The sequence below is a fragment of the Hippopotamus amphibius genome, chromosome 1 (genome assembly GCF_030028045.1).
Source record: "Hippopotamus amphibius kiboko isolate mHipAmp2 chromosome 1, mHipAmp2.hap2, whole genome shotgun sequence".
Lineage (NCBI taxonomy): Eukaryota > Metazoa > Chordata > Mammalia > Artiodactyla > Hippopotamidae > Hippopotamus > Hippopotamus amphibius.
Window position 1 is genome coordinate 57,234,026 of NC_080186.1, and position 25,586 is coordinate 57,259,611.

At 34.9% G+C, this 25,586-nt stretch overlaps 1 protein-coding gene across 5 annotated transcripts in view; it reads right to left on the minus strand.

Annotated features, from left to right (window-relative positions):
- PKN2 (protein kinase N2) overlaps positions 1-24,727 on the minus strand; it is a 132,820-nt gene extending 108,093 nt beyond the window's left edge. The window contains exons 1-2 of one of the 5 annotated variants that reach the window (XM_057713879.1): positions 24,320-24,727; positions 15,495-15,554 (exon numbers count right to left, since the gene is read on the minus strand). Coding sequence is in view for 1 of the 5 variants with exons in the window: in XM_057713861.1 (XP_057569844.1) it covers positions 24,320-24,367 (48 nt within the window). In the remaining 4 variants the exon portion in view is untranslated. Of the gene's footprint in view, positions 1-15,494; positions 15,555-18,708; positions 19,122-20,119; positions 23,582-24,319 lie in introns of those variants that run through there. The other 4 variants (XM_057713873.1, XM_057713867.1, XM_057713861.1 and 1 more) reach the window with 4 other exon arrangements.
- Positions 24,728-25,586: the final 859 nt, after the last annotated feature.

A 25,586-nucleotide genomic window follows, 5' to 3' on the forward strand; every position in this document is an offset into this window, starting at 1 on the left:
CTGTCACTGGTTTGCTATAAGACCCACAGCAAATTCTTAAATTGTGTTTCAATATTTTTTGTAACAGTCATTATTTCTAATTTTAACACAAACTTTACATTATGTCCAGTATGAACACTATAAACCGCTTTTGCTTTAATGATGATTTGGGATTGCATGCTTCATCCCCCCCCCCCCCATTCATTACCTTAGTTTAGCAGGAAGTCCCCATTTCCCTGTATAATTACTTAATGTGCATCTTCCCTTCCACAACTTAAGTTCCCTGAAAGAAGGAAGTATATTTGATCACTATTAAACATTTTGATCCTTCTTTTATGACCAGGCCCCAGAATAATGCTTTGAATACAGAAAGTGTTCAGTAAATATTTGTTGGAGAAATGCCTGCTCAAAGTTGACATACTGAGCGAGAAGTAACACCTGAGAGAAAAAGAAAAATAATAATAAAAACAAGAATCATAACTACTAAGTCATCTGGTACAGGAATAAGGAGTACTACATATTTCAAGAAAGAGTCAAAATTTCTATGTGTGCTATGTAAATCAGGCAGCAAAATGTGACATACACTGCATAAATGTAATTTCTAAAAACAACATTAAAAATCAATGCTTCATATGTTTAAAGGATTGAGACTACTTTATTTGGAAAATATACTTCATTCCTCATTGATGAGATATTATAATATGACTGAATACATAATAAAGGAAAACTACATTTTAATCACAATTTAAAATTGGTAATTTTGAAGTATGACTTGATATCATATCACAACACATTAGGTCACATTCTCCAAAACGAAGAACCAACTTTTCCACTGGTATACGCACCACCCCAAAGGAAGATAAATAGTCACAATAAGACTTCAAGCTATCTTATTCTTCTTTTTTTTTTTTTTTTTTTATAGTTGTGGCACATGGGCTTAGTTGCTCCATGGCATGTGGAATCTTCCCAGGGCAGGGCTCGAACCCGTGTCCCCTGCATTGGCAGGCAGATTCTTTACCACTGCACCACCTAGGAAGTCCAAGCTATCTTATTCTTTACTACCAAATAGAACAGAGTTTATAAAATGACATATTCCATTATGGGTGGGGTTAGATAAAAAAACCTACAAAGAACCAGTCGACAGCCATAACTGGTTTCCTTATTTCTATTCACATTAACACAAGAACTACAGGTTAGACAGGCTGAACCACACAAACCTTAGTTAGAGGATAACAGGTAGGCTATCACTGCAGATCTACAGAATGTCACTAAGGCATTATGTATCAAGGAAACACTTAATAACAATAATAATAATTTGAGATTCCCTTCTCCCACTTCAGGTTGTCAATCAGCATCAGTGTTAGTCCTGCTACTGAATGTAACCAAATGGCAAGAAAGTTTTCCCATATACTGTCCAATAAGCTAGACTTCCTTCAAATGTGCAAAACTAAAAATGCATCAAAAAAAAACCCCAACAATTATTGAGCCAAGTACTGTAGTAATTCAAATGTAAATTATGCATGGATTTACTTTTGCCATTATTTAGAGCACTCTGGGATAAACAAACATGCAACGTTAGAGTTGCTCTCCTTCAATATTTTGGTTAAAAATATACAACCAGGTAGAATTCAGAATAGACAATAAGCAAATGAAAGACCACCAAATATCTGTTAGGAGATACAGTTAAAATAATGAGATATTTTTCATACCAAAATGAATTATTTCTCTCCTAGACATTTACCCATAAATCCACTAAAATACTTGCACACAAATGTTCACAGCAGCTTTATTTGTAGTACTCAACACTTGGCAACAACCCATATACCCATGAACAGGTAGATAGATAAACAAATCATCGTATATCCACACAATAGAAAATTACTCAGCAATAAAAAGGAACTACTGCTATATAAAACAGCATGGTAGAATCTCAAAAATCACTATGTGGAATGTTAAGATGTTAAAAAAAAAACTACACACTAAGACCATTTCATTGTAAAACTCTAGAAAATGCAAATGAATCTATAGTGATAGAAAGCATTTGTCTGGGCCTGGGAATTGGGGAAGAGGGTGTAATGGCAAGATAACAAAGCAACACAAAGAAACTTTAGGGGGTGATAGACAAGTTCATTATGTTGATTGCAGTAATTGTTTCATGAGTGCAGAGGTGTGCCAAAACTTACCAAATTGTGTATTTTAAATATGTGCAGTTTACTGTATGTCAATTAGATCTCATCAAAGAAAGGTATTTAAAAAAAAGAGAGAGCGAGAAAGCCTTCTTAATTATCTTATTCCCTTATTGTAGACATGGTTATATTTTTCATTTATTAAATTCAAGGTTGTTCATTAAAAACCTCTACTCGAGTTAGGATATGCTGGTTCCAATCTGAGTTCCCTTACTTAGCAATGGCAGACAAATCAACCTCTCTGGGTCTCATTTTTCTCATCTGTAAAATGAGATTAGGCTAAATTGATATATGCCCATCTCATTTAATATTTTATGGATCTCTAGACTAGTAGCTTCAGCTTTTCATCATATTATGTTGTTCCAAGAATTCTATAGTAAATCAAATCACATCCGTGATGGGGTAAAATGTTCATTAAAAAATTAAGCAGTAAACCTCTATAATTGTTTAAAATATTAAAATATAAAATATACAGTAAAAAGAACATCAGTTTAAATTTTTTTTTAATTTTTATTTTTATTTTATTTTTTATTTTTGGCTGCTTTTGGGTCTTTGTTGCTGCACGTGGGCTTTTCTCTAGTGGCTACTCTTCATTGCAGTGCGCAGGCTTCTCAATGCTGTGGCTTCTCTTGTTGTGGAGCATGGGCTCTAGGCACGCGGCCTTCAGGAGCTGTGGCTCGTGGGCTCAGGAGTTGTGGCTCATGGGCTCTAGAGCACAGGCTCAGTAGCTGTGGCGCACAGGCTTAGTTGCTCCACAGCATGTGGGATCTTCCTGGATTAGGGTTCAAACCAATGTCCCCTGCACTGGCAGGTGGATTCTTAACCACTGCACCACCAAGGAAGTCCCCGGTTTAGATTTAGATAGAGCTAGTTTTAAATTCCAGTTGGGCTAACTTGGCTATGTAACATGAACAAGTAATTTTATTTCTCTATGCCTATACAACATACAATAGCCAAGATATGGAAAGCAACTCAAGCACCCCTCAACAGATGAATGGATAAAGAAGGTGTGTGTGTGTGTGGCGGGGGATGTATACACATATGTATACATATTACTCAGTCATAAAAAAAAAGAATGAAATCTTGCCATTTGGGACTACATGAATGGACCCAGAGGGTATTCTACTAAGTGAAATAAGTCAGACACAGGAGGACAAATACTGTGTGATTTCACCTATAGGTGGACTCTAAAAAATAAAACAAATGAACAAATAACAAAACAGAAGAGTTATAGATACAGAGAGCAAACAAGTGGTTGCCAGAGGGGAGGGGGTGAGGGGAAGGAAAAAAACAGGTGAGGGAGATTAAGAAGTACAAACTTCCAGCTGCAAAATAAATGAGTCATAGGTATGAAATGTACAATTGTGTGGAATATGTCAATAACTATGTAATATCTTTGGTAACGTATCCTAACTAGACTTACTGCAGTGATCATCTGAAAGGTACAGAAATATCAAATCACTATGCTATGTAACAAGAACTACCATAGTGTTATAGGTCAATTATACTTCAAAAGCAAACAAACTCATAGAAGAAGAGATGAGATTTGTGGTTACCAGAGGTGGGGGGTGGAGGGAGAGGGAACTGGATGAAGGCAGTCAAATGGTACAAACTTCCAATTATAAATAAGTACTAGGGATGTGATGTACAAATGATAAATACAATCAACACTGCTCTATGTTATATATGAAAACTGGTAAGAGAGTAAGAGTTCTCATCACTAGGAAAAAAATTTTTCCTGTTTCTTTAATTTTGTGTCTATGAAGAGATGATAGATGTTCACTAAAACATATGATAATCATTTTACAGTGTATGTAAGTCAAATAATTATGCTATATACCTTAAACTTATACAGTGCTATATATCAATTATAGCTCCAGTAAATTGGAAGAAAAAGCTAAAATATAAAATATACAGTGAAAAGAGCACTGGCTTAGATTTAGATAGACCTAGTTACATATTCCAGTTGAGCTAATTTGCTGTGTAACATGAACAAGTAATTTTACTTCTCTATGCCTCAGTTTTTCACATGTAAATAGAGAAAATAAATCAATACCTCATAGAGCTATTCTGAAGATTAGCAAAATAAAAAAGGTAAGATGTCCGGCAGATGCCTGTCACATAACAGGTGTTTAATAAGTGGTAATTAAAATTACAATGATAAAATAGTGTTTTAAATTATAAAACTATTTGCATTCTTTAGACTTGATTGTAATACATGAAAATAATTACCATATTATCAGCATAAATTAAAACAACTACCACTTCAAAAAGTATCTCTCATTATAAATTTTAAAAGACAAGAATTAAGTTACTCATCATGAATGAGTAAGGTTAGACAAGAATACTTATTGAGTGCCCACTAAGTATCAGGCACATAAAGGAATAAATGCTTTATTTCATGTAATCTACATATATAAACCAAGGAAGTAGAATGGGGATAAGGAGTTGCTAGAAGGGTAGGGTGGGAAGTACTGCTACCTTTATATAAGATAATCAAGTAAATGCTCTCTCTCTCTCATAAGGTATTGGGTATTATTTTACAGGGATTTTAGCATATTTTAATTCATAAATCATTTCTCTACTCAAAATATCACTACATCATTAGTCAAAGATTTCCCCAGCTAAACTACTTAAGAAGTCATCCCTTTAAATTGGTATGTGAATGAACAGAATACAGAATATTTCAAATACCATGCTGCAAGTTAAATTCCCCCAAAGAAAAGATCCAACAGCTATTAAATAGAAAAAGTTTTCAATTGAATACCTCATGAAAACTAAGCATTTGAGAGCTTTCATTTGCTTTTCCCTTAGCTCTCTGAGTTAAAACATCTTTCATCATACCAGAAGGAACACATAACTGACTAAAAAACTTTAAAGTGGTAAAATCTGCATATTCCAAATAAAAGGAATAAATATGATATAAAGTAAAGCTATTTTTTAAGAACAGGCTTTATTTCTTAGAGCAGTGTTAGGTTCACAGCAAAACTGAGTGGAAGTTCATAAAGCTATTTTTCAGAAGTTTACATTCTTTACATCTCTTTGGCTGTCGACCTCAAAGAATAAAAACAGCACAATGCTTTATTTCTCGAGCTGTTGACCAAAGTTTAGAACCAGCAAATATATAAAGGCCAACTTCAATTATGAAATAATGTGCCTGTCAAAACAGAACAAAACAAGAAACATAATTTTGGGCAGCCTCCTGAATGAAAAATAGGAAGTTTCCTTTAATTTTCCCTGCCTGCATGCATTTGATTCTCATTATCCCACTCTCTTAGAACATCTTTTCCTCTTAATAAAATTCTACCTATCCCTTGGGCTAGTATAAGTTTCACTTCCTCTCTGAAGTTTATCTTAAAGTGACCACTCCCTTCTCTGAAGTCCTACAGCAACTGCATGTACAAACTCACTTAGAAACTGTGTGTGACCTCCAGCCAGCTTTTCCATTGCTATCCTGAAATATAATTTCAATCTTGGACTGGTAACTATTCATGATGGTCTCAGCAACTGAATTTAGTTTCTAGAGCACCACTGTCAGTGAGTAGCTCCCAACCACATGCAGCTGTGGATATTTAAATTTAAATTAAACTAAAAAGATAGTTCATCAGTTGCACTAGCCACAATTTACATATGGCGAGTGGCTACCACATAGGACAGTTACCAAAATGATATATAACATTTCTACCACCCCAGAAAGTATTACTGAATAATGCTGTTCTAAAGGGAAATGGCCAGGTCCAAAGTTTATTTGTATATACTATAGTTCTTAACATAACACCTGAATATGGTAGGCATTTTGCTATTTGATTTAATAAAGACAAATTACTGTAGTGGAAGAGATGGTCTTACAAACATTATCTTCTTTGATTAGAAGTCTTTAAAGAATTTAAACAAATATTTTAAAATTTAGATATCTCCCCCCAAAAAGGCAATGAGAGCCTATACGGAAACAAACAACCACAGCCAAGAAATGATTGCCACCAGCTGCTTGTATACTTGTCACTTCCAAATTGTGTGTATGTTCCCTACAATCACCCGCTTCACTATTTTGTTACTTGCCTAGATCTTGAAGGCATGTTAGTTGTGACCTCTGCTCTATACTCTATGGACATTTAAAAATTGTTTTTTATTAAGTAATATAAGAATTAATTTTGATCAGTTTTCTAAAGCTATAGTGTACTTTTAATTGCATGGCTCCAGTTTGATACATAATCCTTTCAACAATGTAAGCCCTTAAGTAAACTGTTTTTATACAAATGAAAGGTTCTGAATAAGACATTTTCATATGGTGTCTAGTTGGCAATGCCTGAATCATAAGAACTGATCTCCTTTCACAGAGAGTCTCTCAAATACATGTCTTAATAATGCAACTTTTGAAATTAATTTTTTTAAAACATCACTTTGGGGACTACTGAAACAAAGAGAATGTGTCTATTTTAACTTCACAATAATACCAAAATACATTTGCCCAAATATGATTACAAAAGTAGGTACACAATAGGCATTGCTATTGACTGAATTAATGAATTATATCCTTGCCTAGATATGAAAAAAAAAAAAAAAACTTGCTGCAAGTATCATCAGATAAAAACAAAATGTTAGGGACTTCCCTGGTGGCGCAGTGGTTAAGAATCCACCTGCCACTGCAGGGGACATGGGTTCCATCCCTGGTCAGGGAAGATTCCACACGCCACAGAGCAACTAAGCCCGTGTGCCACAACTACTGAGCCTGTGCTCTAGAGCCCAAGAGCCACAACTACTAAGACCACATGCCACAACTACTAGAGCCTGCGCGCCTAGAGCCTGTGCTCCGCAGCGACAGAAGCCACAGCAATGAGAAGCCCACCCACCGCAACCAAGAGTAGCCCCCACTCACCACAACTAGAGAAAGCCCACACACAGCAATGAAGACCCAATGCAGCCAAAAATAAATTCTTTAATTAATAATAATAAAAAAAAAGTTAGTGTTCAAATACTGAACTGTGAAATTCTGGTTTTATAACTCTTCCCTGAACTCAGTTTATTTGTTTTTCCTATTTATAGGTGTTCTATGATATCTACATATATTAGATTTAAAAAATTATCTGCTTTCCTCAGCTTCAGCCACTTCTCATTATCACACCAGCTCATTAACTGTAACCATAGGAAGCCAAGTTATAAACAGAAAAACAAAAGTTTCTGTTTTACAAAGAGCAGGAATATGAACTGGTATCCTTTCTCAGCTCAACTGCAATAATTAGGTCTAAAAAGATATCTATTCCACAGTTGCTTACTGTCAATATCACTCCCTTCTCTTTCCATAAGATTAGAACAAAAGACAGCCTAATTTTTTCTCCTTAATATTAGTTCTAACTAAAAATTGTTTTTAAATTAGTGCAATAACAGTTAAAAGTTTTGATATGGAAAAAATCATGATAGTTTTTTTTTAATGAGATTAGGTCAATTTCCTATTTACTTCTGAAAATAAATGAACCATTATTCTAAGAAATGAGGAATTTCATTTTTGGCTTACAACCTTTCAAACAACTTACTTATGGAATCAATAAAGAGTTTTTAAAATTACTTTTAAAATGCCAGATTAAATGAGCTCTCAAGCTCAAGCAATTATTCAGCAATTAAAATAATTTCTAAACATAGCCAGCAGGTTCAAAATGTTTCATGTATTTAAAAATATCCTGTGATATAATTTTTAAAAGTAATCTAAAAAGATAAGTTGACAAACTGGTATTAATAAAAACATACAACACAGAGTAATAAAGGGAATGCTACACACACACACATCCCCCGCTGCCCCTCCAGTTCTCTAAAGATGGCATCTGAGGTTGTTAGCAAAAAGAAAAAAGCTTCATTTAATTTCAATGATAGTAAAAATGCTTAAGAACATAGTACAGAATTTCTAGTTAACAATACTGTATAGTATATTAGGAAGTAGCTAAGAGTAGATCTATGAAAGTTCGAATCATAAGAAAAGAAAAACTTGGGCTTCCTTGGTGGCGCAGTGGTTAAGAATCCGCCTGCCAATGCAGGGGACGTGGGTTAGATCCCTAGTCCAGGAAGATCATACATGCCATGGGGCAACCAAGCCCATGTGCCACAACTACTGAGCCCGTGCTCTAGAACCTGAGAGCCACAACTATTGAGCCCATGAGCGACAACGTGCCTAGAGGCCGTGCTCCGAAACAAGAGAAGGCACTGCAACGGGAAGCCCATGCACCACAACAAAGAGAAGCCCCTGCTCACCACAACTAGAGAAAACTTGCATGCAGCAACAAAGACACAATGCAGCCAATAAAATAAATAAAATTAATTAATTTTAAAAAACCAAATAGAGCTGCTATAAACATTTATGTACAAGTCTTTGTGTTTTCAACAGTTTAAAAAAAAATTGTAACAATGTGTGATGATGATATTGTTTAGATTTATTGTAATCATTTAGCAACATATACGTGTATCAAATCGTTATATATCTAAAACTATCACAATGTTACACAGCAATTATATCTCAATAAAAAAATAAAATTAAAATTTTAAAATACAGAATTTCTAGGATAAGTTGTTTTAACATCAACACGAAAAAACTGGACAAGTTACTACTAATCATCTTTTGCTGTCTTCTATACCTGAGATCAATTAAACTCTAACTCCTAAAAGAGAACACAACACATACTCTCCTAAGAGAATGATGGATACGAAACATGATTTCAAACTCAATCTATTTTTCTCTAAATCTCTAATATATACAGATACATACACTTTATATATTTTTAATATATTAAACTTCTAAGACATTAATTATTTACTTCACTTGAAAACCAAGTTAACATTCATTCAGTACAAAGTACTTTTTACACTTTCCAGTCAGAGTGTGAACCCAAACCTCTTGACTCACTGCAAAAAAGTCTTTAAACAGACATAATTATTTTCTAAACAAGACTAAAGCATTTCTTTATTCAAATATAAATAAAAATATTTCCATAATCCACAAGAGATTTTTCTGTCTTTCTTAAATTCAAGGTATTAAAATAGGCTTGTGCATTCATTATACAGCACTGTTCAACAGAACTTTCTATGATGATCAAAATGTTCTATATATCAGTGCTGTCCCTATGGCAGTCACTAGCCACGTGTGGCTACTGAGCACTTAAAATGTAGCTGATGTGACTGAAGAATTAAATTTAATTTTAATTAATTTAAATTTTAATAGCTACATATGATTAGTGGCTACTGCACTGAACAACAGTTACAGACTATCAAATGATCACAACTAGATACAAAACCTCAGCGTAATACATATTACAAGAATATCAAAGGAAGCAACCCAAATGTCCATTAATGGATGAACAGGTAAACAAACTGTGGTATATACATAAAATGGTATATACAGGCTTTAAAAGGAAGGACATTCATGCTACAACAAAGATGAACCTTGAAGACATTATGTTAAGTGAAATAAGCCAGTCATAAAAAGATATACACTGCATGATTTCACTTTTACCTCAGAGTCATAGAGACAGAAGGTAGAATAGTTTTTGCCAGGACCTAAGGAAAGGGGGTAGTGAGAAGTTACTGTTTAATGGGTACACAGTTTCAGCTTTCCAAGATGAAAAGAGTTCAACAGATGGATGGTGGTAATACGTACACCATGGCTGGATGTACTTAATGCCACTGAACTGTATACTGAAAAATGATCAAGATGGTAAATGTTACCTGCATTTTACCACAATTAAAAAACTTTTTTAAGAGCATCATAATCTGACCAAATAAGTACTTCTGATAAAATAGCTAACTGGAAATCAAAAGTCACCAAAAAAAGAAATACAGTGCTTCTTACAGAAGAAAACATCAGATTTGCTGAGAAAAAGTTATAGCAACCCCATATGGAATCAAGTTGTATTACATTATCCCACTATAGCCAAGAGCTGAGCATTTTACTTCTACAGGATCCAGCTGGACAGAGAATATTGTCTCTTTTAAGAAGGCACAAGGTTAGACAGAGTAAAGTCAAAATTGAATTATAAAGTATTGATACTTAGCATTTTTGTTGTTTGGTTTGGTTTGGTTTGGTTTTAGGCACTAGCAATAGAGCTGACCTTAAGCAAGTCACATATTGATCAAGAAGAAAAACTAAACCCAGAAATACATTCAGTTAACTGTATAGTTATTTTCAACTTCCCTAAAAGGTAAGATGAACTCTATTTTAGTGGAAGGGCATAATAAAAGCACAGCTCTCGGGTTTTAAAGAGCATAGCAAGGAAAATCTGGGGTAGAGATGAGAATACTACCACTAATAAGAAATTACTTAGGCACAAGAAAGCAGGATAAAATTAATGTAGATAACAAAAATAAATAGATCACCCTTTTTCTCACAAACCTATCTGAATGTATTTAGGCCCAAATGCTATGATCACTAGAAGTACTGACATATTATACAGAATACTTTAGGAAAGTTATTAGGTTCTCACATGGAAAAGGGCTTATAAAATGAAGTTTATTCTTAGGTGTTTTAAAAACTTTTTTATTTAAAGCAGTTTATTACTATAAGATATTTGACCCCACAAACAGTCATAAACTAGAAATAAGTGCAGGCTAAACTTTAACATCAGAGAGAAATATATTATTCCTTTAAAAGATATAAAACAAGTATTTTTCAGTACACTAACATATCTCATGCACATAAAACACTTTGCAAGTTGATACTGTGGGTAACATGACTGGCCTATTTAACATATATAATTTATGAATATAGAAAATATCATTCCACTTCATTAGCAATAGCTTCTTTAAATGATTTTTAAATTTTGTATAAACTTTAAACCATGATAAATTCTCCAGATGTTACACACTACTACTACTTGGAATCACTATACCTCTACAATATTTTTATGTTATAAAAATTCTACAAAGGACTTTGATACTACCATGAATACTCACAACTAGGTGGCAAACTATATATTACCTTTATAGTTGTTCTGTTCTCTTGAAAAAAAAAAAGAATATTCAATTTTAAAATAGCTTTAAAAATGTTAACCATTTTTTAGGCACACTAAAGAAAAAAACTGCAACTTTGAAAGTTAATAAAACTAGAATTGTATAGAGTACTAATGAGGGACAGGAGTCAGAAGACAGTGGTTCAGGTTAAAGCAGGCACTGACTGAGTAAATATGAACACCTATAAACTGGGTATAATTATCCCTCCCCATGCCTAACTAAAAGGGTCATTTTAAGAATCAACTGAAATGATACATATAAAAGTTTTTATAACTCAAAAATACTTCACAAACATTTTTTCAACATCTTCCTCTTTATTCTGTAAGAGGTACCTATATAGTTCCATTTCTATAATTACCATTACAGTACAGTAAAATAAAGACTATCTACCATCCTATCAGCTTCAAAGAAAAGGTCCACTTTTTATTTTTTAAGATTTAATCAAGTTTTTTTTTTTTTTTTTAAGGATTTGGTAAGTAAGAATTTTACTTTAGATCTGATATTTAAGATTTCCAATTCTTAAAAGGACAAACCAAAACTAAGTGTAGAATTCTGTCTAGAGTTTTATGAGGTTCTAGCACAATGAAAACATACACCAGAACAAAAAATTATAGTAAAATGAACTCTCCTGATGCTGGATTGCAAAAACAAGGTTTCCACAGCAACAAAATGAAGTCAATTATGCTAACCAATAAGCAACAAACAACTGGACATTTACTATAACTTACACATCAAAGCTCAAACATATTCAGTTAGAATTGATATTATTTATTAATATTCAGGTAGATATTCCCACAAGTCTGTATCTCCAGTGCTGAAATGTGCAGGACCATTTTGGAATCTGCAGATATATAATCTTAGTTCAAATTTATAAAAAGTCCAAAAGCCTCTGAGAAATGACAAGATAAGGATCTGAATTTATTTAAACTGCTTCATGAAATCTCTGAATTGTTCTACTTGCTCAATATTTATGATGTGTATTTTTTGCATGACAAATAACTCTTAAATGAAAGCTCAATCCTAGAAGTTCATCATTTATCAAACTATCATTTTTTTATTATTCTTACATAACTTCAGCATCCTGATATTTTAAATTAAGACAATCATGGAAATATACACATCTTTCAGATTATCCTCATTATACCCTCTATGAAGCAAAAGAGGAAAGAAAAGAGGGGAAAACAACCTATGAAGTGTGATCAGTTCTCTAGATCTCTTACGCCCAACTTCAGCCAGCCTGTCAACCACAAAACTTAAATATTTAAAGAAAAATGAAGTAATCCTAAAACATAAACCTGAAGGGGAAGGATTACTAAGTGTTTACTATATACCATGAACTTTATGTACATCACTTAAAAAAATAGATCAGGGAAATGAAAATCAAAACCACAATGAGCTACCACTTCACATCTGTCAGAATGGCTATCATGAAAAAGAACACAAATAACAAAAGACAGAAAAAAAAATCATATGATATCACTTACATGCAGAATCTAAAAAAAAAAACTGATACAAATGAACTTATTTACAAAACAGAAACAGACTCACAGACTAAGAGAATGAATTTATGATTACTAGGGTGGAAGGGTGGTGGAGGAGGGATAGTTAGGGAGTTTGGGACTGACATGTACACACTGCTATATTTAAAATGGATAACCAACAAGGACCTACTGTATACTACAGGGAACTCTGCTCAGTATTATGTAACAACCTAAATGGGAAAAGAATTTTTTATAACTGAATCACTTTGCTGTACACTTGAAGCTAACACAACATTGTTAATCAACTATATTCCAAAATAAAATAAAGTTCAAACAAACAAACAAATGTTGGCAAGGATGTGGAGAAAAGGGAACCCACTAACACTGTTGGTGGGAATGTAAATTGGTGCAGCCACTGTGGAAAACAGTATGGAGGTTTCTCAAATACCTAAAAATACAACTACACATGACCCAGCAATTCCACTCCTGGGTACATATCTGAAAAAAACAAAAACACTAATTCGAAAAGATACATGTTGTCCCCCCCCACCCCGCCCCATTCATAGCAGCATTATTTACAGTTGCCAAGATACGCAAGCTACCTAAGTATCCATCCACAGGTGAATGGATAAAGAAGCTGTGGTATATATACAATGGAATACTACTCAGCCATAAAAAAGAATGAAATTTTGCCATTTGCAGCAACATGAATGGACTTGGAGGGTATTATGCTAAGTGAAATAAACCAGACAAAGACAAACACTGTATGATATCACTTATATGTGGAATCTGAAAAATACAACAAACTAGTGAATATAACAAAAAAAGAAGCAGACTCAGCAATATAGAGAACAAATTAGTGGTTACCAGTGGGGAGAGAGGAGGAGGTAGAGGCAATATAGGGGTAGGGGATTAAGAGGTACAAACTATTATGTATAAAATAAACTACAAGGATATACAGTACAACACAGGGAATATTGCCAATATTTTATAACTATAAATGGAGTATAACCTTTAAAAATTATGAATCACTATAATATACACCTGTAACTTACATAGTATTGTACATCAACTATACTTCGATTAAATAAAAAAATTACAATAGCCCTGAGCCAGAAATTATCACCATCTTTATAAGAAAACATGCCTCATAGAGCTAAATAACCCACAAAGTCAGACAGCTAATTTGTGCTAAATATGGGGTTTAAGTCTAGGTCTGTATTATTTCAAAATGTGAATTATCTACTAGACCAGTGATTTCAACTAGGCCTTAAAACTACTGATCAGTAAATTTCCAAAAAGAAATCTGGCAGATATATATAAGATTACTGATTTATTATTTTGCCAGTTAGAATCCAAGTATCGATTATCCTTAATCATTTCTTAAAAGAGAGTAATTTTGACATCAAACAAGGAAAGATATAAAGGGAAGCAGAAATGGCAAAATCTCAGAATGGAGTACAGTCCACATTGCTACTTATTAACTGGCAACTTTTTATCAACATATATAGAATACATACTCATATAATACTGTCCTTACTGTGAAAATATCATCATGAACAGCACTGGTCCATGACCCAGTAGTTGTAACACGCATTAAAAGAATGCATACTTTTAAAATTCAATGAGTCTTCCCTTTTCTTTAGGTACCAAACTAATAATGCATCAAGAATTGATAGGGTCAAGTATCTTTACTGTAACAGGCACTTCCAACTGATACAGGCTCATTAGTAGATAAAAGAATTCTTCCCCTCTTCTCAAGGCTCCCAAGAGAATAGAAAATTAGATAACTTTTACTGATACAGCAAGAAATAAGTTTCACTGTTTACAAGTATACATGTTTTCTAAGGAGGACTGATTCTTTTAATATATAAGTTCTTTCTGTTTGATGAACACTTGAGGAGCTTGGCTATGCCTTCTGAGGGGAAGAATTTGAAGGAACTGAACTGTTCTTCTTTAGGGAGAGAAGACTTTGGAGTTTTGATGGCAAATAAGAAAGAAAGGATTGAAGCACAGATGCGAAGTTGAGACAAGGGCCAGCCATAGGATATGAAACTGGGTATACTATGGGGGAAAGGATTAAGTGAAACATAAGTATCTCTGCTGAAACCAATTAAGTTGTTACATGCCTATAAATATGTGTAGAAACAGAAACCCAGGAAGCAGAGGGTGACCTGAGAATTTAAGTGCTTCCCACCAGGAAAACCCGCAAATCTTGAAGAGACTTAGGATTTCCATAAGCCATAAGCTCATGGTTTCAAGCCTACCCTACCTAGAGCTTGAAGGTGAGATTTGTCCTTTAGATCAACTAGCTAGTCATCAAGAACAATCTTAATGAAAAAGCAAATATTGGCCTTGTTGAGAGAAAGAAAGATATAAAACAAAAGATGCTGCACGAAGTGAAAGGCTAGGGTAAGAACCTGAGCAGACAGGAGATAGGCTGTGGTTACTGGAGTGGGGATAAGTCTAAGAAAAGGAGGAGCAAAGAAAAATGCCAAAAGAAGAAAGAGGAACTAGAGTACATGGGTTAAGAGGAATTTGTCCTCTCAAGGTACAGAGCATCTTGGTTTGTGTCAATTATGTGACCATGGAGATTATTTTTTTTAAACCTTTGCTTTCTTGCCTATAAAGTAGAGATGACAGCACAACTTTAGTAGAATTGTCTAAAGGATTCAGTGAAATAACATCAATATAAATTAGTTATAATTTGTTTTTAATAATATAAAAAGTTGCTATTTTTATTATTATTACTTGCTTCAGTTGTATCTAGACTTTGCTCCTTCTACCAGTAGAAAATTCTCAGTCTGAGATGAGGAACTAAATTATTATGACTAAAGGTAATAAACTTAAAATTATGTACCTGTCAAGTGGCTCTACCTAAAGAAAAATGACATAATGCAGTTCTGCTCCCTCATAAAATCTATAACAAAAGCAGAAAAAAAAGTTTAAAGTAATAAACTTAAAATGTGGAGATTTTTAGACAGCAGACTGTTATTTATTCAACAAACATTAATAAGTAGTTACTATGAATAAGTTGCTCTTCTCAGGACTAAAGGGGTAAAGATGAACACAGGATAAACAGTTCTTTTTGTCAAAGATTTTAAACATTCAACAAAGGAGAGAAAATGAGGTAGGATGCAAACAAGTATGGTGCAATACAATGTATGGTAAAAGTTATGAGATAGGAAATATCCTACTTAAGTTTTGAGGAGACATTATACATGACTAGGGGAAAATTCGAAAAAAAATTAAAAAGCAGACCTAAACTAGGCTCTAAAGGAAGCATTCCAGTTGATAAAATAAACAATAAAATATAGACAGATTATAGGTGAGGAAAAATCACTAATTATGGTGTGCCTAAAAAAAAGGCTCTTTGCATGAAAAGAGTTAAGAATTAAAAGGTATTTTGGCGCCATGACAATGACAGTTTTCAATGCTGAGCTAAGGAATTAGGACTGTATCTCACAGGCAGTAGGGAGTCACTGAGTGCTGCATAAAACTTCTGAATCTAGCAGCTGTACACAGTTTAACAAAAACAGAATAAGACTAAAGAGGTAGACGTGGAATATCAAGATATTGTAATCATCCAAATGACAATAAGAGCCCAAACTTGGGCAGTGGCAAAGCAATGAATGAATTCAATTTACATAAATAGAAGAATCAACTGAAGAGGCTGAGTCAGCAGTCAAAAATGACCAGCAGATTTTTCTAGCATGGACAACAAGGGAAAGAATGATCACCTTTAGAAATATAGAGGTCAGACATAGTAAACTGGTCACAGAATTAGTCATAAAAATCAGTCATTAAGTTACTAAGCATTTATTTATTCAAGCATGTATCAAGTGTAAGCCATATGCCAGGTGCTAAGGGCATAAAATTGAGTAAGACCTAGTTCCTGTCCTGAAAGTGGGAGATACACATATAATTTAACAATTAACTGCCATATTGGACGATATATTCAATAATAGGAGCTGCAAAATGGGAAGTAGGCTAATTTGCCGATGGATCAAAATGCTACATAACCAATCACTAAATTTACTTATTTATCAAAAATGTACCTTAAGTGTAAGTTTTCTTGATTATATATGTTTATATATTCAACAAATACATTTTTCTTAGTGGAATTTTAAGGAGTGCCCAATTTGTCAAAAGTTCTTTAGGCATACCATCAATAAATTTAACTAAAATTAAAATTACATTTTTTCATCAAAAGATATCACGTCAATGACAAGAACTGCATTTAGGATTCCAGATTTGTAAATACCAGTAAATTCTGCAAGAGAAGACTATTTTCTATTTTATATTCAATATTAAATCTGATCAACTACAGCACTTTATTGACAAGCAATGCATAATTCACATAATTCTAGACTTGGAATACACTGCCCTTCAAATGAAACAATAAAATATTAATAATAATAGTAATAAATTTGCACTGAAAAGATATGGAATGGGAAAACAAGAAAGTGATGAACTATTTACATATATAAATGACACTATTTCTAAATTTACTCTTTGAGTCAAATAACATTTAAGTGCCTAGTATGTGTTAAACGATATTTTATACAATTTCCTATAGTTGTTCATATGGATACTAAGTCCATGAGTCATAAACTGTATAACTTCACCCTTTCCATACCAAACTTAGACTAGAGATGAAGTGCAGGCTTGCTGATCACAATGATGTAAATGATTTTCAGTATTTGCCAAAAGGCTAAAACACTTAAAACTTTCCCTCTCACAAACCCCCAAAAGAAAGTGAAAAGACAAGTTACAAACTGAGATAAGACATTCACAATAGACACAAAGGATTATATGAGAAATATAAAGAACTCTTATAAATCAATAAGAAAAACAGAAAAATACGCAAGACTCACGAACAGATATTTCACTGAAGAGGAAACATAAAAGGCCAGCAACCATTAAAAAAAAAATGTTCTACATCAGTGGTGATTAGGAAAATGCAAATCAAGACCATGATGAGATAGCATTTTATACTTTTCTGATGTGTAAAAATTAAAAGACAATATCAAATGTCACAGAGGATGAATAACCAAAGGATCTTTTATCACTTATATGCTGACGTGAATATAAATTGGCACAACCACATTGGAAGTTGAGCATTACCCTGTGAGGTAACAATTCTACCTCTAGGTATATAATTAATAGAAAGTCATATATATGCAATAAGAAAAAGAACGTCCATAGTAACATCATTCACAATTACAAAACCAGAAAATAACTAAATGTCCAACATGGAAGAGTCAGTAGATAAATATCCAAATAGCCAACAAGGGGAGAGCTGAATATTTTACTCACTGAAATATTACACAGCAATTAAAATGAGTGACTATAGCAACATACAATAATATGGTTAAATCAGCAATAAGTGAAAAATCAAGTTTGGAGAGATTATATTTAACATAATTATATGAAAACAAATAAAAGACAACTTTTAGAATTACATATCCAACAAAACTAAATGCAAAGAAAGAATGAACACAGGACTCAAGATGATGGTTACTTTGGATGACAAGAAAGTGGAGGTAGGGCGATGGAATGAAGAAAAACCATGTGCAGGTTAAGCTTCTAGCTTTTCTGGAGAGTTGGGGAGTGAGTGTGGTCCATGGGAGTTTATTACAATGATATATAAACGGATAATGATTAATCCAAATCAGTGTACCTAAGGTTTAATAAAAGGAAAAATAATCTGAAAATGTAATGAAATTTGTTCAATGAAAATTCTGAAACAGACAAAACAAGCACCTTCTTAGAGAATCACTAAGGAAACAACTATAGGAAAGGGAAAACAATATGATTAATTGTAAAATATATGATATTTAGCACACGTATTGGGTTGTAATTATATTTTCTATAATCTAAAATAAATTCTAAATTTTGTAATAACAACTCTCCAATAAATTAAAATGTTTGTAAGCCAAGACAGTAAAGCTTCAACCAACGAGAAAAAGTAAACATTGCCAAGTTCCTAAAATAGATAAATCCTAGCAACGGTATATATTATGTAATTCTTGTGTATCAGTTCATCTCTATAACATGACACCAACATTTACCTTCAAATCTAAGTAAGGTATTTATCATCATCAAATACACTCCTCCCAGGCTTTCCTGTTCTTCTTTTTTTTTTGGCACATGGGCTTAGCTGCTCCGTAGCATGTGGGATCTTCCTGGAGCTAGGATCGAACCCGTGACCTCTGTATTGGCAGGCGGATTCTTAACCACTGCGCCACCTAGGAAGCCTCCTGTTCTTCATTTTTAACAGACAATATTTATGTGTATAATGTTACACAAATTATATTTTTCTGAGATTGTGAAAAACTGAATGTGACAACAGAGCTAGCTTCAAGTAAGATTTCATTAAGTAAAATTAAGAGAAATTAGACAGGTATCAAAATAAATGTTTTCTCTTTCTGCTCTTCTAAGATATTAGAAGTTTACTTTTTCATTAGTATGTTTCTCTCAGTCAAGATTTTAAATGTTTTTAAAGCTTTTAACTAGTTTCGACTTTCTTTGTTGCCAAGTTTGAACTCTGCTGCATTATCAAACGCTAATCATATTAAATGTTACATGATATCTATCATACTCTAATTAAAGTAAAATTGGTGTCTGAAATACAGTAGACACTTGACGATTGTTCAACATAGTACACAGTACTAGAAAAGGATGCAAAATTAACTACTCTATTCAGATATCATAGATGCTTCTAGAAGTAACATTATTTTAAAGTGATATTCATCTCTACAAACTACTACTCCATTCTTTCCATTTAGACACATAGGAATTATCTGATAAAAGGCATGAAAATTTACTGTTGCCAAATTTAAAAAGCAGAGAGAGCCCAAGGAATCAGATGCAAAGCCCTGGGGCAAATAGACAATGCCTGGAAGATGCCCTTACCTTTTCCTATTTCAATATTGATCATATGTGAATAGTAGGAGCTGTAAGGAGACCAGAAGTAATCTCTATTATACTAATTAGAGGTGATTGAAAAACACGATCATTTTAGAGCCATCATTTTATAATACGAGTTTCAGCACAAAGACTTACTCAAAATCAAAATATTTTGAGATAAAAAAGTCAATAAAGCTAGTTAGATCCACTTATCTAGAACTAGTGGCAAAAAATTTTTTTAACTTATAGCTACTTCTATCTTAAAATTCTAAACCTCATTTCTCTTTAAAATTCTAGTAAGTAAAACAGGATACAGAAGGGAGGAAAAATATCAAATCAGTATATTGTATACTTTAAAAATCACACATTGTACATCAAATATATCTCAATTTTTTTTACAAAAGGGAGGAAAAAGAGGAAATGGACTCAAATGTTGGAAAATCTTGTCAGTTAACTCTGATAGAACTAGGAGCACCTTTTATTTTCTTTGGTGCATTTCTGCATTTTCCAGATTTTCTAGAATAAACTTGTATTACATTGATAATTTGAAAAAAAATGTAAACTGTGTCTTACCCATCTGCCTACTTTCTCATGTTACATTCTTCCAACTCATGCTGAAGTCATTATCCTCCCAACACAGGCACCTTCTACTTTCCAGTTCACTGCAAAATTAGATGCCACTCCTAGTTTCCCATCAAATGTGTAAAATAAGAGGGTGCTGTATGTAGATATAACATAACAGTGCAGAAATCCCTTTTGAACTTTTTAAGGGAATATTTTTGGGACAAGGGATTAGAAATGTAAATTAAAGAAAACTTAAGTAATTTCTTAAGTCAATGATCATAATCAACTTCTAATGGTCAAGACATGTCTCATCCTAGGTAACAAATGGAGCATTCTCATCAATCTACTGAGTACCTACTCAGTACCAAACACACAGCTTGGTTACATAGCTTAAAATTTTAAAGCAAAGTTTATTTTATGGACAGTCTACAGAGAAATGTGAAATCTTCTGGAAAGTTTTGGGCAAACATTTGACAACTGTTATCAGAAACAGTAATTGTTAAATGAAGAAAACCCTGAAAAAGGTTATTTGTATTGTTATTCTTTGTAGAATGTTACACCTTATTTGCAATAATAAAGCACTGTTAAATTACAGACTACCAAATAAAATGTGGAAATCACTCTTCCTTGTTATAGAGGAACCTAACAACTAGTATAAAGTTTATATTAAAGTTAACTCTGGTTAACTACATTTTGGGCCAATTTTTAGAAAGTTCACACATTTACAATATTGGAATGCAAAACATTTATGGGTCCACATATTACGAACTGTAGTGGGAAAGATATAAATCCAAATTCAAATTCAGACTTACAGTGTGAATGTGAATGACTGACTTAACTATTCCTGAACTTAGTTTCCTGATCTGTAAAATGGAAATAACAACACTTACTTTATTGGATTGTTTTAAAGATTATATAAGTATACAGGGTTCCAAGTACAATGCCTGACATAGAGCAGATAATCAGTAAATGTTATTTGTACTCTCCTCTAGAAAGTGAAAGCCATATCCTGTCATCTTTATGCCCTCCAATATACCTTTGGTAGCTATTCAATAAATGCTTCTTGAAATGAATCTCTGTAATTTAAGACTAACTACCTCAACTTTCTACTTGAGCAAGTCACCTCTACCCAAATAAATTCTGCTGAGAATGCAATTCAAGATTCCCAACATGTTATCAGTCATTTTGATGAAGATGAATCCCCAATAATCAACAAGGTAACTTTACTGGTATGCTACTCAATAATTGGGTCTGCACTCTACAAAATTACTGTTGTAGCCAACATTTTCATTTTGAGATTCTTTATATAGTTTTCATTAACTCAGTTTCCTTGAAAATAAACTTTCATTTCTTTGGCCTCACAAAAGTATCACACTAATTTTCCCACTACACTTCAAATAAAAACCAAGAGAACGGGACATAAGTTAATTACAAGAGATAAAAATTAGAAATTGCCAACTAAGTTTATACTTTTTAACAGCCTATTTTATTTTTACCACAGCAAATATTCTTCCTTACACATTGAAGCTTCTAGCTATCAAAGTCTGTGTATATGTTATTAATGATTCCTTATTGAATAAGCCTTCTAAATTACTAACAAGAGTTAGAAACATTACACTATATAGAAACATTACAGTAATTAGCAAGACTGTGTTTCAGGTTTTCTTTGTCTTTCCACAACCAACAGTTATTAACAAGCCAATTCCACCTGAAGTAGTAAAGTATTTCAAATTCTGCAATATAATTTGAAAAATAATTTTTAAGCGTTGGATACACAATGGTTTCTAAATAAATATCAATTTCATTAAAAGAGGTTTTAACATGCAACTTTCAGAGTGAGACAAGATATGGCAAAGTAAAAACTTTCAACTAAACAATTTAAAAACTTGCCACACAGATTACTATTTAATTACTTCAAATCTGTACAGCAGAAAAGCATTAAGAACCTCACATTAAACAACTTTTCAATTTAAATAAACTCAAACAACTTAGAAGATTTTTAAAAACAGGTTCTCCAAACAAGTTTGATAAATATTTTTTAGTTTCATGACCCAATGAAATAATAAAATGTTTGAATACATGCATATACTTGGTGAAGCAAAGTTTATCATGGTTTATCTTGAGTGCTGATAGGAATAATAGTCTCAATTATTTTAATAAACATGATAAAGTTCAAACGTAATAACTTTTATTAGAATTGGAAGTCAAATACACCCAAGAAAAATGCTCTGGATATACAAGACAACCTATAAGATTTAATAAAAACTATTCTTCTTCTGGAGGGAGTTACATTTTAGTTTATTTAAAAGCCTAACTTTAGATTGGCTGTTCCCCTAGTTTGGTCCCATTTTTAAAATATCCATATTTAAATATTCCTATTTATTTCACTTGCTTCCTTGTTATTGTAAAAAATGGTCTTATTAAAAGTCCTTCAATGTTATATTTTAATATACATGATAATATATTTCCACATTCAGTGCCAAAATAAGTCTTTTATGTCAACTTTCTATAAAATACAAATAAGGATACCAAATACTTTATGATTCTGAAGCCACTCCACTCAAAGAAAAATTCCCCTGTCATTTTCATGGCTTTTTTTTCAGTCAGAAGTAATGTATGCTTTTCATATTTCAAGACTAGGCAATGGAAAGCATTTCCAATGTGCCTCAAACTTCATTTTAAAAGCCCATGTAAAGTAATAAAACAATAAATTCCATTCATTTAGCAAATCAGTATGCTGTAAAACCTCCTTAGAAAAGGCTAAGATAATTAAAACACTATATAGCAACACGTTCAATAATATGAAATTCAGCTTTGCATTTCCAAAGGATTCCAAATTTGCAAAAGTGCACTGATATACCTTGTTGATATCTCTATTTTTATGTAGGAAATATCAAGTATTACAACAATGCCTTCAAGCTTACATCTAAATGCACAATAAACCAGGCTAACATAGGAATTTATCGAAAAATACATTTAAACAGCAAAAAATTTAGAAGCAACTGAATTTTGAAATCAAGAACCAGTGTCTAGATTCAGCCTTCTCATAAAAATGAACTGCCCAACACACAAAAACAAATGTAAGTTTTTTTCTTTTCTTAATTCCCATCTCAATCTTCGAGTAGCTAAAAGACGGCTGTATTTAAATAAACCAAAATAAGTTTAAGTCAAAGAACAAGCATGAAGCTTTAATCCAGATGTAAACATCTCTGGGACACTCCAAAGTAAAGAAAAATAAACCCAACAAGGTAGCGCACGTACTCCTGCACATCAAAGAGACCTAAAAACCAAAATCGTGCCTACATCATCAAATATTTAGCTGGAAAATGTAAAGAATAATATCGCTACTCAACGTGGACTTAACTAATTAAGGGATCTATCTTGTTCTCATCTTCTGCAAGCATGTGGTGCCCAACATTTTTCTTCAGTCGACCGCTCTGCCGTTTGTAAACAACTTCTGTAGCTCTTTTTCTGGTATTCAAACAGGAGGAAAATGAACGCCTGAAAAGCATCAGCATCTGAGCTTCCGGATCTGAGCTGGGAGTAGCTGAGAAGTGGACCATGTATCTATCTATCACTTGGTAAAAAAGGGGGGGGAAGTAGCCCTCAAAATAGAAGAAAGAAATCTAGTCACCTGAAGAGGACTGGTGAAGTGAAGCAAGCATTTGGTGAGATGCGTTTTGGGTTTTTTTTTTTTTTTTTTCCCCTCTTAAAAAAAAAAATAAACCTTGTCTGGGGGCTGGAAGTTAGGGGGGCGCTCTTTGTGCGGAGTCGGAGGGGAAGAGGAGGGACGAGAAAACAGCCTGGGAGTCATTCAAAGGAGTTTAAGGAGCGGTGTTCGAGGGAAAGGCGGGGCGGGGCCCGGCCCGGAGAAGGGAAGGGGCGCCAGGGGTGTCCGCGGGCGGTTCTGACACCAGGGAGGGGACGGCAAGCTGGCCGCCCCGGGGACCGGGTGAGAGCGGACTCCGGCCGCAGGATGGGGTCCCTCTGGTAGGCAGAGTCAAATTAAAGCGGTGGCAGGCCCGGGCTCCGGCGGGGACAGGGGCTCTGGCTGCAGAAGGAAGCGGCTCCAGAGTGACATCCCCGAGTTTCCGCACTTAGCGGGCTAGGGGCGCGGCGGCCGCACGGCACCCCCCGGCCCCCTACTCCGCGTCAGACTGTCTCCCTCTCTCCTCCACCGGCGCCTCGCGCACGGGCCGTGGCCCTTACCTGCAGCTCCGTGAGCACAATATCTCCCTGTTCGGGGTTGGACGCCATTGCGCTCCGCTCTGGACTCCGCACCTGGACGCGGCCGCTGGCTGCCGAAGGGAGAGGGCGGGACGGGATCCGGGGTGGGGGGTGAGGAGCGGGGAGAGAAAGAAAAAAACCTAGGGATTCATGGAGGCGCAGCCCCTGCTGGAGGCGCGACTTATTTCGCCCGGTTCTTGGAGAGCGGCGGGGAGCGAGGGCACTTGTAGCGGGCTCCCCCTCGCCGCCCGCCGCCGCCGCCGCCGCCCGCCCGCCCGCGCGCGCCGGACTCTCTTGCTCAGTCGCTGCCTCTGGGCGACGCCAGGAGCCGCCTCGAGCCTCTCGGTGCGGGGCGGTGCGGCCGCGGCGGTAGCTCCTCCTGTCGCACCATTTGGCTGTCACCGCGTCGCAAAAGCGGCCTCACTTGGCGGCTTCCAGGGCACGTGACGGCCGCGGCCACCGCCTCCCGCCGGGCGGGGTAGGTGGCGTGGAGGGGACCCGAGGGCGGGAGCAGGGCGGGGGGCGGGGCGGTTTCCGACCCGGCTCAGCGGCGGGGCTTCCCATTGGACCCGGCGGGTTGGAAAAGAGGGGAAGTGACTGGGCTCGTGTTTCCTGGGAGGCGGGAAGAGGAAGAAGAAAACACACGCCCGCTTTCCTGCTGCGTTTAACTGCCCCACAGTGAACGCGAGAAATCGGGAGTTTACTAGCTCCTTTATGTCTTTTTACCGCGGCCCCTTTCTCATTTCTTGCCAAAGTTTAGGCCTAACGTAAACGGACCCCTTTTAACCTCCATAACCCAAAGAGCTTAGGGACTCAAGCCTTATAAATTATTCCCCAGCCCAAGCTAGTAATCTTGCCTTTTGCTCTGTCCCACCCTCTGCGCGCCTCTGCTACCAGTAAGGTGCACAGCTGGCGAAACTGGGCTGTGGTCTGTGCTTACCAAGAAATGTTAGCGGCTCTCGACCTCGGGCAACTTTTAATTTTTTTTTAAGATACTTTTTCCCAAGCTATGGTTTGAGCCATAGTATTCCGCTGAGTTTAGAATTTAATTAGCTGGCTTCTTGAATTGTTTTAACTGAATTTAAAGTGAAGGCGGTGGGGCGGGATTAGCCCCATGAGTGGGAAAAAGCCAACTTTCCCTGGTGTGGTAAACATCCAAGCTAATCTAGTAACATGTAGCTAAGTAGTCTTAAGTTTGGGTTTAAGAAATGACACTATAGTATTCAGGAATGTCAACAGAATCTCCAAC